The 18,054-nt window shown below is 44.3% G+C and overlaps 1 protein-coding gene across 2 annotated transcripts; it reads left to right on the top strand.

Annotated features, from left to right (window-relative positions):
- The first annotated feature begins 954 nt into the window (after window positions 1–954).
- On the top strand, window positions 955–17,881 carry LOC139561245 (tubulin alpha chain-like). Of its 2 annotated transcripts, XM_071378232.1 has the most exons (5): window positions 969–1,088; window positions 1,914–1,962; window positions 16,036–16,258; window positions 16,349–16,497; window positions 16,607–17,881. In XM_071378232.1, the coding sequence occupies exons 3-5, from the start codon at window positions 16,138–16,140 to the stop codon at window positions 17,585–17,587; spliced, it is 1,251 nt and encodes a 416-aa protein (XP_071234333.1). In that variant the 5' UTR covers window positions 969–1,088; window positions 1,914–1,962; window positions 16,036–16,137; the 3' UTR covers window positions 17,588–17,881. The 2 variants fall into 2 exon arrangements, with proteins under 2 accessions (XP_071234323.1, XP_071234333.1); XM_071378222.1 differs by lacking the exon at window positions 1,914–1,962 and having other exon boundaries at window positions 955–1,088.
- The last annotated feature ends 173 nt before the right edge of the window (window positions 17,882–18,054 follow it).

An 18,054-nucleotide genomic window follows, 5' to 3' on the forward strand; every position in this document is an offset into this window, starting at 1 on the left:
CTCTTTTGCACACCAGTATTTCTACTTGTACATCATCATCTGCTCATCTATCACTCCAGTGTTAATTTGCTAAATTGTAATTACTCCGCTACTATGGCCTATTTATTGCCTTACCTCCTCACGCCATTTGCACACACTGTATATAGACTTTCTTTTTTTTCTATTCTGTTATTGACTGTACGCTTGTTAATTCCATGTGTAAATCTGTGTTGTTGTTTGTGTCGCACTGCTTTGCTTTACCTTGGCCAGGTCGCAGTTGTAAATGAGAACTTGTTTTCAACTAGCCTACCTGGTTAAATAAAGGTGGGGGAAAAAATGCGTGGATTGGGATGAGTCTTGTCCTGGAGGCAGAACTGAGTGATATCCGCTAGATGGGCAAGATGGGCAAGCTGCAAAGTCAAAATTGGCTATATTGTAAAAATGTAGGAAAACAACAATTTCTTAATTTAAGATTAGGGTTGGGCATTAGGGTTAGAAGTGTGGTTAAGGTTAGGGATAGGTTTAAAACAACGGAGGCTGCTGAGGGGAGGACGGCTCATAATAATAACTGGAACGGAGTCAACGGAATGACATCATACACATGGAACCATTTCATCTATTCCGCTCCAGCTATTACCACGAGCCCGTCCTCCCCAATTAAGGCGCCACCAACCTCCTGTGGAAAATGTTCATCCAGAGGTGGCACTCCTAGGGCCCAGGACTTTAATGCAGGGAAACTTAAATCCATTTTAAATCCATAATGCAGGGAAGCTTAAATCCAATTTGATTTGAACTCTTGTTAAAACAACAAACAGGACCAATGCAACTATTTTCACAAGGTAGGGGGAAATGCATCTCTCCCACCATAGGCCTCACGCCTAGGCCTGCGGTCTTGATCCTCTCCTCTTCCTAATTTATTAATTTATTCATGTATGCTGGATAAGCCCTCCTTGCGATACTACAAATATTAGCGCGCCACGATGTTTGAGTTCAGTTACTACATCGACTCTTAGCTGTCGCATAAAGTAACTTCTCTCTCATCCAAAGATAAAATTGTAGAAACTTTATTTTTACATATTCCTCTAAAATTCCTCTCCGTCAGTAAAATGGTGAGTACAGTTTACCACATAAATGTTGAAAGTAGTCTTGATTTCTTTATGTGGTGTGTGCAGCTCTCATTCCACTGATGGTGGTGCTATAGCGACTCATCCATTCCATCAATGTAACTTTGCATAGCCTAATATTTTGTTGCATAATATGTATATGTCTACATTCATATTGTGGCTGGAATGACATTTTATGGCTTAAATCAGTGGTCACTGATTTATTTGACTACCGGAATATGATAGATAGGCTATGCTTCAAACTGTCGAGGAAATACCCTATTGCCTATGGAACCCTATTTTCAATTGTAGGCTTATTACGAAGTTATATAGTGAAGGTGTATCTTATATAGTGAAGGTGTATCCTCATGTCGACTCAATAAAAAAAAACATTACATTGTCGCTTTGCTGGAAAATGAAAGCTCATGTGTTTGAGGTGAATTGATGCCCGTAACTATTGGCGGCGGGCTACGGATGATAAGCGACTCTTATCTTTGGTGCCTTAGCGCATATGGACGTTTAGGCATTCTGTTGGCATCTCCATCAAATGTATTATGCATAGCCGCGGGAATTAGTTTGTTTGGGGGTGGGGGGTGCTGCTATATTGGTCAGCTAATACAGGACTAGTAAAGGCCCAGTGCACTACTTTTGTGAAATGTTTTAAACTAAATGTATTTGAGTGTTTACCCGCATTGGTAACTTGAGTCTGATAATTATCTGTACAAAACAGTTAATCTGATAATACTTGTGTAATATAAAAATACTTGCTTGATATATGTTTTCCAGTTTGTTGAAATACTTTGCAAATCCAAATTCTTTCTATTTGAAAAGGGTCTACTCTATCCATTTTATCAGACGCTCTTATCCAGAGCAACTTACAGTAAGTGAACGCATACATTTTCATACTGGTCCCCCATGGGAATTGAACCCACAACCCTAGCATTGCAAGTGCCATGCTCTACCAACTGAGCCACATCATCACATCATCACAAACCACTTGATGTCTCAATGTACTCAATTACTGTATTTAGCATTGTTTTTCTTCATGGACATGGAAAGTCTACAAGTACAAACATACAGTGCATTCGGAAAGTATGCAGACCCCTTGACTTTTTACACATTTTGTTACGTTACAGCCTTATTCTATAATTGATTACATTGTTTTCCCCCCTCATCAATCTACACACAATAACTCATAATGGCAAAGCAAAAACAGGTTTGTAGAAATGTTTGCAAATTTATAAAAAAAAAAAAACGTAAATATCACATTTACTTAAGTATTCAGACCCTTTACTCAGTAGTTTGTTGAAGCACCTTTGTTAGTGATTACAGCCTCGAGACTCCTTGGGTATGACGCTACAAGCTTGGCTCACAGTATTTGGGGAGTTTCTCCCATTCTTCTCTGCAGATCCACTCAAGCTTTGTCAGATTGGATGGGGAGCGTCGCTGCACAGCTATTTTCAGGTCTCTCCAGAGATGTTCGATCGGGTTCAAGTTTGGGCTCTGGCTGGGCCACTCAAGGACATTCAGAGACTTGTCCCAAAGCTACTCCTCCGTTGTCTTTGCTTTGTGCTTTGCCCCAGTCTGAGGTCCTGAGCGCTCTGGAGCAGGTTTTCATCTAGGATCTCTCTGTACTTTGCGCCGTTCATCTTTCTCTCGATCCTGACTAGTCTCACTGTCCCTGCCGCTGAAAAACATCCCCACTGTATGATGCTGTCCCCACCGTGCTTGTAGGGATGGTGCCAGGTTTCCTCCAGACATGACGCTTGGCATTCAGGACAAAGAGTTAAATCTTGGTTTCATCAGACCAGCGAATCTTGTTTCTCATGGTCTGAGAGTCCTTTAGGTGCCTTTTGGCAAACTCCAAGCGGGCTGTCATGTGCCTTTTACTGAGGAATGGCTTCCTTCTGGCCACTCTACCATAAATGCCTGATTGGTGGAGTGCTGCAGAGATGGTTGTCCTTCTGGAAGGTTCTCCCATCTCCACAGAGGAACTCTGGAGCTCTGTCAGAGTGACCATCGGGTTCTTGGTCACCTCCCTGACCAAGGCCCTTCTCCCCTGGTTGCTCAGTTTGGCCGGGCGGCCAGCTCTAGGAAGGGTCTTGGTGGTTCCAAACTTCTTTCATTAAAGAAGGATGGAGGCTACTGTGTTCTTGGGGACCTTCAATACTGAAGAAATGTTTTGGTACCCTTCTCCAGATTGGTGCCTCGTCATAATTCACTCATTCACCTCTCGTCCAAGGTGGCTTAGCAGTTCAGACGTCTTTTTCTGTTCCGTATTGTTCGTGTCCTGTATATATATATATTTACACCTTTCTTCGCATATCTTTTATCTATTTTATTATCCAAGAACTCAACTACAAAAGCTTTCCTGCAAAAGCTTTCCTGCAACCCGCTTCACCAATTACAAAAAGTATTATTTACCTCAATCTGAAAATCCATCGTGGAAGCTAGCCAGGGGCTAATTCAGAAGCTAGCCTGAAAGCTAACCAGAAGCTACTCCGATAGCTAGCCAGAAGCTAATCTGTAGCTGCCCCGAAATTAGCCGGTTTGCTGGCTAGCGTTGGTGTTTCAGCTGCCCACGTTTAGTGGTCATCAGCTATTCCTTTAGCTCGATAATCTACCGGCACTTTTGTGCAACGCGACTCGGACCGGAGCATTCCGGGACTCTTTTTCTCTCAGTTTCCCCGGATTCCAGCCGCAGGCTCTGGACACTTGTACCTTGATTTCGCAGCTAGCTAGCTGCAAACCGTGTGACTATTGGCTTACGTCGACCCCGGAGCAAACTCTAATCATTCTGGAGCTAGCCAGCTGAGGAGTTCCATCACCATCCGGACCCGTTTCTTTTGTTGCTGCTGCAGATACGGAACCCCACCGGGCCTTCACGACTGACTGCCGCGACTGACTGCCGACGTTATCTGCCCGAGGGATTTATCCAACTGGCACCTCCGTCCCGACGTTACCTGAACGCTCATCTGAGGCCCGCTAATCGTTAGCTGTCTTATCGGCTGCTATTTGAACAAGTATATTGGACAACTATTATTATTATTATTATTTATTTATTTTATTTTTTCCTTGGGTCACTATATCTATTTTGCCAATTTGGATTGATCCCCTCTACCACACGGAACCCCACTACACGGAACCCCACTAACCTACCGACGGAAACGCACGAGGTATCTACAAACAGACCTCCATCCTATGCTGCTACCGATAGCCATATACCCGGCCAGCTGTCTGGATCGCCACGACCCCAACCAACCTCTACTCACTGGACCCTTATTGATCACTCGATTAGCATGCCTCTCCTTAATGTAAATATGCCTTGTCCATTGCTGTTCTGGTTAGTGTTTATTGGCTTATTTCACTGTAGAGATTCTAGCCCTGCTCTCTATACCATATCCAACCTCTCAGTTCCACCACCCACATATGCGATGACATCACCTGGTTTCAATGATGTTTCTAGAGACAATATCTCTCTCATCATCACTCAATACCTAGGTTTACCTCCACTGTATTCACATCCTACCATACCTTTGTCTGTACATTATTCCTTTAAACTATTTTATCGCCCCCAGAAACCTCCTTTTACTCTCTGCTCTAGTAGCTCTAGGCGACCAATTCTCATAGCTTTTAGCCGTACCCTTATCCTACTCCTCCTCTGTTCCTCTGGTGATGTAGAGGTGAATCCAGGCCCTGCAGTACCTGGCTCCACTCCTATTCCCCAGGCGCTCTCTTTTGATGACTTCTGTAACCGTAATAGCCTTGGCTTCATGCATGTTAACATTAGAAGCCTCCTCCCTAAGTTTGTTTTGTTCACTGCTTTAGCACACTCTGCCAACCCGGATGTTTTAGCCGTGTCTGAATCCTGGCTTAGAAAGACCACCAAAAATTCAGACATTTTCATCCCCAATTACAAGATTTTCAGACAAGATAGAACGGCCAAAGGGGGCGGTGTTGCAATCTACTGCAAAGACTGCCTGCAGAGTTCTGTTATACTATCCAGGTCTGTTCCCAAACAATTTGAACTTCTACTTTTAAAAATCCACCTCTCTAAAAACAAGTCTCTCACCGTTGCCGCCTGCTATAGACCACCCTCTGCCCCCAGCTGTGCTCTGGACACTATATGTGAACTGATTGCCCCCCATCTATCTTCAGAGCTCGTGCTGCTAGGCAACCTAAATTTGAACATGCTCAACACCCCAGCCACCCTACAATCTAAGCTTGATGCCCTCAATCTCACACAAATTATAAATGAACCTACCAGGTACCACCCCAATTCCGTAAACACGGGTACCCTCATAGATATCATCCTAACAAACTTGCCCTCCAAATACACCTCTGCTGTTTTCAACCAAGATCTCAGCGATCACTGCCTCATTGCCTGCATCCGTAATGGGTCAGCGGTCAAACGACCTCCACTCATCACTGTCAAACGCTCCCTGAAACACTTCAGCGAGCAGGCCTTTCTAATCGACCTGGCCGGGGTATCCTGGAAGGATATTGATCTCATCCCGTCAGTAGAGGATGCCTGGTCATTTTTTAAAAATGCCTTCCTCACCATCTTGAATAAGCATGCCCCATTCAAGAAATTTAGAACCAGGAACAGATATAGCCCTTGGTTCTCTCCTGACCTGACTGCCCTTAACCAACAGAAAAACATCCTATGGCGTTCTGCATTAGCATCGAACAGCCCCCGTGATATGCAACTTTTCAGGGAAGCCAGAAACCAATATACACAGGCAGTTAGAACAGCCAAGGCTAGCTTTTTTAAGCAGAAATTTGCTTCCTGCAACACAAATTCAAAAAAGTTCTGGGACACCGTAAAGTCCATGGAGAATAAGAACACCTCCTCCCAGCTTCCAACCGCTCTGAAGATAGGAAACACTGTCACCACCGACAAATCCACTATAATTGAGAATTTCAATAAGCATTTTTCTACGGCTGGCCATGCTTTCCACCTGGCTACCCCTACCCCGGACAACAGCACTGCCCTCCCCTCTGCTACTCGCCCAAGCCTTCCCCATTTCTCTTTCTCCCAAATACAGTCAGCTGATGTTCTAAATGAGCTGCAAAATCTGGACCCTTACAAATCAGCCGGGCTAGATAATCTGGACCCTTTCTTTCTAAAACTATCTGCTGAAATTGTTGCCACCCCTATTACTAGCCTCTTCAACCTCTCTTTCGTGTCGTCTGAGATCCCCAAAGATTGGAAAGCAGCTGCGGTTATCCCCCTCTTCAAAGGGGGGGACACCCTTGACCCTAACTGCTACAGACCTATATCTATCCTACCCTGCCTTTCTAAGGTCTTCGAAAGCCAAGTCAACAAACAGATTACCGACCATTTCGAATCCCACCACACCTTCTCCGCAATGCAATCTGGTTTCAGAGCTGGTCATGGGTGCACCTCAGCCACGCTCAAGGTCATAAACGATATCGTAACCGCCATCGATAGGAAACAATACTGTGCAGCCGTATTCATTGACCTGGCCAAGGCCTTTGACTCTGTCAATCACCACATCCTCATTGGCAGACTCGACAGCCTTGGTTTCTCTAATGATTGCCTCGCCTGGTTCACCAACTACTTCTCTGATCGAGTTCAGTGTGTCAAATCGGAGGGTCTGTTGTCCGGGCCTCTGGCAGTCTCTATGGGGGTGCCACAGGGTTCAATTCTTGGACCGACTCTCTTCTCTGTTTACATCAATGATGTCGCTCTTGCTGCTGGTGATTCTCTGATCCACCTCTACGCAGACGACACTATTCTGTATACTTCTGGCCCTTCTTTTGACACTGTGTTAACAACCCTCCAGGCGAGCTTCAATGCCATACAACTCTCCTTCCGTGGCCTCCAACTGCTCTTAAATACAAGTAAAACCAAATGCATGCTCTTCAACCGATCACTGCCTGCTCCTGCCCGCCTGTCCAACATCACTACTTTGGACGGCTCTGACTTAGAATATGTGAACACCTACAAATACCTAGGTGTCTGGTTAGACTGTAAACTCTCCTTCCAGACTCACATCAAACATCTCCAATCCAAAGTCAAATCTAGAATTGGCTTCCTATTCCGCAACAAAGCATCCTTTACTCATGCTGCCAAACATACCCTTGTAAAACTGACCATCCTACCAATCCTCGACTTCGGTGATGTCATTTACAAAATAGCCTCCAAAACCCTACTCAATAAATTGGATGCAGTCTATCACAGTGCCATCCGTTTTGTCACCAAAGCCCCATATACTACCCACCACTGCGACCTGTACACTCTCGTTGGCTGGCCCTCGCTTCATACTCGTCGCCAAACCCACTGGTTCCAGGTCATCTACAAGACCCTGCTAGGTAAAGTCCCCCCTTATCTCAGCTCGCTGGTCACCATAGCAGCACCTACCTGTAGCACGCGCTCCAGCAGGTATATCTCTCTAGTCACCCCCAAAACCAATTCTTCCTTTGGACGCCTCTCCTTCCAGTTCTCTGCTGCCAATGACTGGAACGAACTACAAAAATCTCTGAAACTGGAAACACCTACAGTGGGGAGAACAAGTATTTGATACACTGCCGATTTTGCAGGTTTTCCTACTTACAAAGCATGTAGAGGTCTGTAATTTTTATCATAGGTACACTTCAACTGTGAGAGACGGAATCTAAAACAAAAATCCAGAAAATCATATTGTATGATTTTTAAATAATTAATTTGCATTTTATTGCATGACATAAGTATTTGATCACCTACCAACCAGTAAGAATTCCGGCTCTCACAGACCTGTTAGTTTTTCTTTAAGAAGCCCTCCTGTTCTCCACTCATTACCTGTATTAACTGCACCTGTTTGAACTCGTTACCTGTATAAAAGACACCTGTCCACACACTCAATCAAACAGATTCCAACCTCTCCACAATGGCCAAGACCAGAGAGCTGTGTAAGGACATCAGGGATAAAATTGTAGACCTGCACAAGGCTGGGATGGGCTACAGGACAATAGGCAAGCAGCTTGGTGAGAAGGAAACAACTGTTGGCGCAATTATTAGAAAATGGAAGAAGTTCAAGATGACGGTCAATCACCCTCGGTCTGGGGCTCCATGCAAGATTTCACCTCGTGGGGCATCAATGATCATGAGGAAGGTGAGGGATCAGCCCAGAACTACACGGCAGGACCTGGTCAATGACCTGAAGAGAGCTGGGACCACAGTCTCAAAGAAAACCATTAGTAACACACTACGCCGTCATGGATTAAAATCCTGCAGCGCACGCAAGGTCCCCCTGCTTAAGCCAGTGCATGTCCAGGCCTGTCTGAAGTTTGCCAATGACCATCTGGATGATCCAGAGGAGGAATGGGAGAAGGTCATGTGGTCTGATGAGACAAAAATAGAGCTTTTTGGTCTAACTCCACTCGCCGTGTTTGGAGGAAGAAGAAGTATGAGTACAACCCCAAGAACACCATCCCAACCGTGAAGCATGGAGGTGGAAACATCATTCTTTGGGGATGCTTTTCTGCAAAGGGGACAGGACGACTGCACCGTATTGAGGGGAGGATGGATGGGGCCATGTATCGCGAGATCTTGGCCAACAACCTCCTTCCCTCAGTAAGAGCATTGAAGATGGGTCGTGGCTGGGTCTTCCAGCATGACAACGACACGAAGCACACAGCCATGGCAACTAAGGAGTGGCTCCGTAAGAAGCATCTCAAGGTCCTGGAGTGGCCTAGCCAGTCTCCAGACCTGAACCCAATAGAAAATCTTTGGAGGGAGCTGAAAGTCCGTATTGCCCAGCGACAGCCCCGAAACCTGAAGGATCTGGAGAAGATCTGTATGGAGGAGTGGGCCAAAATCCCTGCTGCAGTGTGTGCAAACCTGGTCAAGAACTACAGGAAACGTATGATCTCTGTAATTGCAAACAAAGGTTTCTGTACCAAATATTAAGTTCTGCTTTTCTGATGTATCAAATACTTATGTCATGCAATAAAATGCAAATTAATTACTTAAAAATCATACAATGTGATTTTCTGGATTTTTGTTTTAGATTCCGTCTCTCATAGTTGAAGTGTACCTATGATAATAATTACAGACCTCTACATGCTTTGTAAGTAGGAAAACCTGCAAAATTGGCAGTGTATCAAATACTTGTTCTCCCCACTGTATCTCCCTCACTAGCTTTAAGCACCAGCTGTCAGAGCAGCTCATAGATTACTGCACCTGTACATAACCCATCTACAATTTAGCCCAAACAACTACCTCTTTACCTACTGTATTTATTTATTAATTTATTTTGCTCCTTTGCACCCCATTATTTCTGTCTCTACTTTGCACTTTCTTCCACTGCAAACCAACCATTCCATTGTTTTTTTTTTTAGTTTTTATTTTACTTGCTGTGTTGTACTCACTTCGCCTCCATGGCCTTTTATATTTTTATTTATTTATACATATATTTGTTTGCCTTCACCTCCCTTATCTCACCTCACTTGCTCACATTGTATATAGACTTATTTTTTTTTTTTCACTGTATTATTGACTATATGTTTGTTTTACTCCATGTGTAACTATGTGTTGTTGTATGTGTCGAACTGCTTTGCTTTATCTTGGCCAGGTCGCAATTGTAAATGAGAACGTGTTCTCAATTTGCCTACCTGGTTAAATAAAGGTTAAATAAAAAAATTAAAAAATTAAAAAAAATAATCCTGTCTCTGAGCTCTACGGACAATTACTTTGACCTCATGTCCTGTTTTTTTCTCTGACATGCACTGTCAACTGTGGGACCTTATATAGGCAGGTATGTCCCTTTCCAAATCATGTCCAATCAATCACAGGTGGACTCCAATAAAGTTGATGATCAATGGAAACAGGATGCACCTGAGCTCAATTTCGAGTGTCATAGCATAGGATCTTATATACTTATGTAAATAAGGTATTTCTGTTTTTTATTTGTAATACATTTGCAAAAATGTCTCTAAACCTGGTTTCACTTTGTCATTATGGAGTATTGTGTGTAGATTGATTTTAGAATAAGGCTGAAATGTAACAAAATGTGGAAAAAGGCAAGGGGACTGAATACTTTTTGAGTGCACTGTAGATGACGAGGCTATAATACAGTAATGTACATTTACATTAAGTGGTTTGTAAGGATGTTAAATTAATACTGCACAAAAAGTGGTTGTTTTCCATGTTATTTGATCAAGAAAAATATTTAATTTGATGTGGATGTTTTGTGTCTTTGCCCATAACTTGTAAATGTTTGAGGACAGGGTTTTGTTCTTTCAGGATCCATTAGAATGACAATCACAGAGAAACGGACAGGGCCACAGCTCGTACAATTCCAGCTATTGAGTCGTGCAAGATACTGTTCTTAATTATACAACTACCTTTTTTGCCAAAGCCGAGATCCTGAAGAAAAAAATTGGGCCTGTGCTAAAGATGTCTATATCGCAGCTAATACCAGTAAAGGCCCAGTGAACTACTTTTGTGAAAAAAATTTTTTTTAATGTATTTTTATTTTTTCAATATATATATTTTTTAAATTCCGATTTTTCAAGGGGTGCTGCAGCACCATCAGCACCCCTACATCCCGCTATGTCATTATTGGGGAGGCAGGTAGCCTAGTGGTTAGAGCGTTGGACTAGAAACTGAAAGGTTGCAAGATCAAATCCATGAGTTGACAAGATAAAAATCTGTTGTTCTGCTCCTAAACAAGGCAGTTAACCCCCTGTTCCTAGGCCATCATTGAAAATAAGAAGTTGTTCTTAACTGACTTGCCTAGTTAAATAAAGGAAACATAAATAAAATTGTGGATCCTTCAAGAGATAAGAATTAAGTAAAGTGGATAACATTGACAAAATGTACCCAAAGTTTCTAACACAGGAACAAACCAACATTACCAACCCATTACAGATATTGTGGAACAGTTTCATACATATTGAAGTTCAAATGACTATGATCTAACTCTTTCTTTTTGGAGGAAAGTATACACTATAATATTAATAGGAAAAAAACAGACTCAGGTGAACCGCGTTCATTGATTAACACTGAAAGCTGGTGGGGAGCTGCGACATCCTTAATCTCTGCCGGTGCATATGGTCTCCAGGATGAGACCTGACAGGGGGAAGGATAAGATCTTTGTCTGAAGTGGTCTTATGCAGATGGATCTGTGTTTAAACCATTCTAGCCAGCTGCACCCTTGTCTTTCCATGTTCATGTTTAGTTTAGCCTTCCTGGCAGCTGCTTTACAACCAGAGACAAGCACATTTGATATAACAGTCACCGGTTCAAGTGTTATCGCTGCACATAAAGGCTACTATTCCTATAATGGCATTACTGTTAAGTCTATGCACTGCAGAATCTGTATAGTCTTCCATTTTGCAACATGAGATGTCAATGATTTGCCCTAATGAGGGTTGGTGCCCTGAGGGTTGTTGAAAATAAAGCGCCATAGCTTTTGAGCATCACTGGGCAAGTGTACCTCATAGACATTTACATTTACATTTTAGTCATTTAGCAGACGCTCTTATCCAGAGCGACTTACAGTAGAGTGCATACATTTCTATTACATTTTTACATACTGAGACAAGGATATCCCTACCGGCCAAGAGCAGACGCTCTTATCCAGAGCGACTTACAGTAGAGTGCATACATTTTATAACATTTTTTTATTTTTTACATACTGAGACAAGGATATCCCTACCGGCCAAACCCTCCCTACCGGCCAAACCCTCCCTAACCCGGACGACGCTATGCCAATTGTGCGTCGCCCCACGGATCTCCCGGTTGCGGCCGGCTGCGACAGAGCCTGGGCGCGAACCCAGCCCAGCCTGGGCGCGAACCCAGAGACTCTGGTGGCGCAGCTAGCACTGCGATGCAGTGCCCTAGACCACTGCGCCACCCGGGAGAATAGACAAATCTAAATCGTTATTTTTTAATGGAAAGTGCACAAACCACCCCCTCCTGTGCAAAACCTCAAACGGTTCCCTGCTAGGGCCAAGTTGCTTAGCAACGGAAATATGCAAGCAAATCCCTTGGTAACAGCAGGGTGAAGCTGGGGCGAAGAAGGGAGGGGGAAGGGGAGGAGAGAAGAAGGAAGGTGGGGGGGATGGTTGCGTGATTTGTCCTGGTCATGCTGCAGCTTTTGGTCCTCTTGCTCTCACGCTCTCTCTCTCTCTCTCTCTCTCTCTCTCTCTCTCTCTCTCTCTCTCTCTCTCTCTCTCTCTCTCTCTCTCTCTACCTCTCTCACCTCCTGCAGACTGCAGTTCAGGGCGGTCCCTTTTCATGGCATAATTCCCACTTTTCCAAATCCATTTGTGCACTCAGAACAGAGGGGATGATTGTGTGGAATAGCTGCAGTGCTGCAGTGTGGGAAAAAATGCAGCCTAACTGTATTTCATCCCAGCCCCCTGCAAATCAAATCAAATGTTATTTTTCACATGCGCTGAATACAACTGGTGTAGCCATTACCATGAAAGAATTGCTTACGATCCTTTCCCAATGATGCAGAGTTTAAAAATAATAATAGTAACAGAAGAGTAATAAAATAAAATGCGAAAGAATGGAGCTACTATATACAGGGAGTACCAGTACCAGATCAATGTGCAGAGGTACGAGATATTTGAGGTAGATACTGTGTGTACATTTTTTGGGATTTTTTAAATGTAACCTTATTTAACTAGGCAAGTCAGTTAAGAATAAATCATTTTTTACAATGACGGCCTACCAAAAGACAAAAGGTTTCCTGCGGGGACGGGGGCCTGGGATAAAAAATACAAATAAATACAATATAAATATAGGACAAAACACACATCACAACAAGAGAGACAACACAACACTACATAAAGAGAGACCTAAGACAACAACATAGCAAGGCAGCAGCACATGACAACACAGCATGGTAGCAACACAACATAACAAAAACATGGTAGCAACACAACGTGGTAGCAGCACAAAACATGGTACAAACATTATTGGGCACAGAAAACAGCACAAAGGGCAAGAAGGTAGAGACAACAATACATCACACAAAGCAGCCCCAACTGTCAGTAAGAGTGTCCATGATTGAGTCTTTGAATGAAGAGATTGAGATAAAACTATCCAGTTTGAGTGTTTGTTGCGGCTCGTTCCAGTCGCTAGCTGCAGCGAACTGAAAAGAGGAGCGACCCAGGGATGTGTGTGCTTTGGGGACCTTTAACAGAATGTGACTGGCGGAACGGGTGTTGTATGTGGAGGATGAGGGCTGCAGTAGATATCTCAGATAGGGGGGAGTGAGGCCTAAGAGGGTTTAATAAATAAGTATACAGAGATGACCAGTTTACAGAGGAGAATAGAGTGCAGTGATGTGTCCTATAAGGAGCATTGGTGGCAAATCTGATGGCCGAATGGTAAAGAACATCTAGCCGCTCGAGAGCACTCTTACCTGCCGATCTATAAATTATGTCTCCGTAATCTAGCATGGGTAGGATGGTCATCTGAATCAGGGTTAGTTTGGCAGCGGGGGTGAAAGAGAAGCGATTACGATAGAGGAAACCATGTCTAGTTTTAACTTTAGCCTGCAGCTTTGATATGTGCTGAGAAAAGGACAGTGTACCGTCTAGCCATACTCCCAAGTACTTGTATGAGGTGACTACCTCAAGCTCTAAACCCTCAGAGGTAGTAATAACACCTCTGGGAAGAGGGGCATTCTTCTTAACAAACCACATGACCTTTGTTTTGGAGGTGTTCAGAACAAGATTACGGGTAGAGAAAGCTTTTTGGACATTAAGAGAGCCTAGTTGTAGAGCTTTTAACAAAATCCTGGGAGGGGCCAGCTGAGTATAAGACTGTATCATCTGCATATAAATGGATGAGAGAGCTTCCTACTGCCTGAGCTATGTTGTTGATGTAAATTAAGAAGAGCATGGGGCTTAGGATCGAGCCTTGGTGTACTCCCTTGGTGACAGGCAGTGGCTGAGACAGCAGATTTTCTGACTTTATACACTGCACTCTTTGAGAGAAGTAGTTAGCAAACCAGGCCAAAGACCCCTCAGAGACACCAATACTCCTTAGCCGGGCCACAAGAATGGAATGGTCTACCGTATCAAAAGCTTTGGCCAAGTCAATAAAAATAGCAGCACAATATTGCTTAGAATCAAGGGCAATGGTGACATCATTGAGGACCTTTAAGGTTGCAGTGACACATCCATAACCTGAGTGGAAACCAGATTGCATACCTGAGAGAATACTATAGACATCAAGAAAGCCAGTCAGTTGATTATTGACACGTTTTTCCAACACTTTTGATAAACAGGGCAAAATAGAAATAGGCCTATAACACTTAGGATCAGCTTGATCTGCCCTTTAAATAAAGGACAAACCGTGGCTGCCTTCCAAACAATGGGAACCTCCCCAGAAAGGAGCGGTATGCTTGGCGATGATAGGGGCAGCAACCTTAAAGAAGAAAGGGTCTAAACCATCTGACCCAGATGTTTTTTGGGGGTCAAGTTTAAGGAGCTCCTTTAGCACCTCGGACTCAGTGACTGCCTGCAGGGAGAAACTCTGTAGCGGGGCAGGGGAAAAAGAGGGAGAAGCATCGAGGATAGTCGCATTAGAAGGGGTGGGAGATGAGGAAATGTTGGACGGGCAAGGAGGCATGGCTGAGTCAACAGGAATCCTGACTTATTGAACTGGTGATTAAAGAGCTCAGCCATGTGTCAGTAACAACCACATCATCAACATTAAGGGACATGGGCAGCTGTGAGGAGAAGGGTTTATTCTCCAGGTCTTTAACTGTTTTCCAGAATTTCTTGGGGTTAGACCCATAGAGAGAGAACTGCTCCTTAAAGTAACTAACTTTGGCCTTACAGATAGCCTGAGTGCACTTATTTCTCATTTGCCTGAACGATAGCCAGTCAGCCTGAGTATGCATGTGCTGAGCCTTTCGCAAATTGCAATTCTTAAGGTGGAGTAACTCTGCAAGATCACAGTCGAACCAGGGGCTGAACCTGTTTTTAATTCTCATTTTCTTTATGGGGGCGTGTTTGTTAACAATACCACTGAAAATATCAAAAAAGAAGGTCCAAGCGTCTTCGACAGAGGGGATCAAGCTGATTCTATAGCATTAAAGTTTTTTTTGGGCAACCATAAATTGACTATTTAGCAATCTTATGGCTTGGGAGTAGAAGCTGTCTCAGAGCCAATTTTTTATTTGTGAAGTTTTAACCTTTATTTAACTAGGCAAGCCAGTTAAGATCAAATTCTTATTTACAATGATGGCCTAGGAACAGTGGGTTAACAGCCTTATTCAGGGCCAGAACAACAGGTTTTTATCTTGTCAGCTAGGGGATTCGATCTAGCAATCTTTGAGTTACTGGCCCAATGCTCTAACCATTAGGCTACCTGCCGCCCCAATGCTCTGGCAGTGTTTGCCGGACAGTAGCAGAGTGAACAGTCTATGGCTTGGGTGGCTGGAGTTTTGTCAATTTTTCGGACCTTCATCTGACACCCCATGATATAGAGATCCCGGATGGCAGGGAGCTCGGTCCCAATGATGTACTGGGCTGTCCTCACCACCCCCTGTAGCGCTTTGCGGTCGAGGACGGTGCATTTGCCATACCAAGTGGGGATGCAGCCAGTCAAGTTGCTCTCGATGGTGCAGCTGTAGAACTTGCCAAATCTTTTTAGCCTCCTGAGGGGGAAGAAGCTCTACCATGCCCTTTTCAAGACTGCGGGTGTGTGTGGACCATGTTAAGTCCTTAGTGATGTGCATTCAATCATGGGGAAAAATGTAGCACAATACAGTTTGCCCTTCAGATGAAAAGAGTGCAAGAATCTGATTTGCATTGGATTAGATATAATGGAGACCGGATGCCATTTTTAATGTGTGCCCTCTTTCCATTGGCTCTCCTCTCATAAATGCACATGCCAATGCTTGGTGACATCGTTGACATTTACCTTGATTGTGTACAGTGTGATCCAATGAAATTGCGCTCTCTTCTCTTTCTCAAGCGTGAGTGTATCTCCATCCATGTGGGCCAGGCTGGTGTCCAGATTGGCAATGCCTGCTGGGAGCTCTATTGTCTGGAGCATGGGATCCAGCCAGATGGTCAGATGCCCAGTGACAAGACCATCGGAGGAGGAGACGACTCCTTCAACACCTTCTTCAGTGAGACTGGAGCTGGCAAGCACGTCCCCAGGGCTGTGTTTGTGGATCTGGAGCCCACTGTCATTGGTACGATCTCTTTGTCTTGAAACAATGATGATGACACTATGGTATCTCCTTAGTCTTGAGCCCTCAGCTTACAGGTCTTTCTTTTTCCAGATGAGGTGCGAACTGGAACTTACCGCCAGCTCTTCCATCCTGAGCAGCTGATCACTGGGAAGGAGGATGCAGCCAACAACTACGCCCGTGGGCATTACACCATCGGCAAAGAGATCATAGACTTGGTTTTGGACAGGACTCGCAAACTGGTGAGAACTTACATATGATGTCGTACTAACAAACACTCTACCCACATCTCTGTAAATTCTGTATCTTTATCCCTCCATAATGATCTGAAACACCTCTCCTCCTCTCCAGGCTGACCAGTGCACTGGCCTCCAGGGCTTCCTGGTCTTCCACAGCTTTGGAGGTGGCACCGGTTCTGGTTTCACCTCCCTGTTGATGGAACGCCTGTCTGTTGACTATGGCAAGAAGTCCAAGCTTGAGTTCTCTATCTACCCAGCTCCCCAGGTGTCCACAGCTGTTGTTGAGCCCTACAACGCCATCCTGACCACCCACACCACCCTGGAACATTCAGACTGTGCTTTCATGGTAGACAATGAGGCTATCTATGACATCTGCCGTAGGAACCTCGATATCGAGCGTCCCTCCTACACCAACCTGAACAGGTTGATCAGCCAGATTGTGTCCTCCATCACTGCTTCCCTCCGATTCGATGGTGCCCTCAATGTTGATCTGACAGAGTTCCAGACCAACTTGGTGCCCTATCCCCGTATCCACTTCCCCCTGGCCACCTATGCCCCAGTGATCTCAGCAGAGAGGGCTTACCATGAGCAGCTCTCTGTGTCTGAGATCACCAACGCTTGCTTTGAGCCATGTAATCAGATGGTGAAATGTGACCCACGTCACGGCAAGTACATGGCCTGCTGTCTGCTGTACCGTGGTGACGTTGTGCCCAAAGATGTTAACGCTGCCATTGCCACCATCAAAACAAAACGCTCCATCCAGTTTGTAGACTGGTGCCCAACTGGTTTCAAGGTTGGTATCAATTACCAGCCCCCAACTGTGGTACCTGGTGGAGATCTGGCCAAGGTTCAGAGGGCAGTGTGCATGCTTAGCAACACCACTGCAGTGGCTGAGGCTTGGGCCCGCCTTGACCACAAGTTTGACCTGATGTATGCCAAGCGTGCTTTCGTGCACTGGTACGTAGGTGAGGGTATGGAGGAGGGAGAGTTCTCTGAGGCCAGGGAAGACATGGCTGCCCTGGAGAAAGATTATGAGGAGGTGGGTGTCGACTCCATTGAGGGAGAGGGAGAGGAGGAGGGAGAGGAGTATTAAAGTGAGTGACTTGATTCACCTTAGTCATATCACTAGTATGCTTATCACTGGTCAGAAGTTTACATGGCTCAGCTTTCCTTATTAGCGTTGGAAATGGCTAGCAAACACTGTCACACATCATAGATATTCATGCATTCCATTGGCACCGAAAGTTGTTAATGAAATTTGCTGTGGTTGTGTTCAGGGAATGTCATTGTGTTGCAATGGTTTTACTTTTTACGGTTTTATGTTATTTCACACTGCAGCGGTCTGTCCTCTTTTGTCTGTTATATGCATAATAAATTACTGGAGGAGTTTTGCTTCTTGTCTTTCTTTCTTAATGTATTTATTTGTTTTTTTCTTCACTCACTAAAACTTACCACAGTGTTTCTCAAGAAGGAATAATTTGATTGTTGCAGTGTAATAACAATGTAGGTAGTAGATACATATTGTTACTTAGTTCTACAACTACCTGTTTGTGTAATTAC

This window comes from Salvelinus alpinus, chromosome 2, assembly GCF_045679555.1.
Source record: "Salvelinus alpinus chromosome 2, SLU_Salpinus.1, whole genome shotgun sequence".
Lineage (NCBI taxonomy): Eukaryota > Metazoa > Chordata > Actinopteri > Salmoniformes > Salmonidae > Salvelinus > Salvelinus alpinus.

Coding starts and splice junctions, on each gene's coding strand:
- LOC139561245 (XM_071378222.1), top strand. Junction 16,259..16,348: donor TCTGGAGCCCACTGTCATTG/GTACGATCTCTT, acceptor TTCTTTTTCCAG/ATGAGGTGCGAACTGGAACT. Junction 16,498..16,606: donor TGGACAGGACTCGCAAACTG/GTGAGAACTTAC, acceptor CCTCCTCTCCAG/GCTGACCAGTGCACTGGCCT.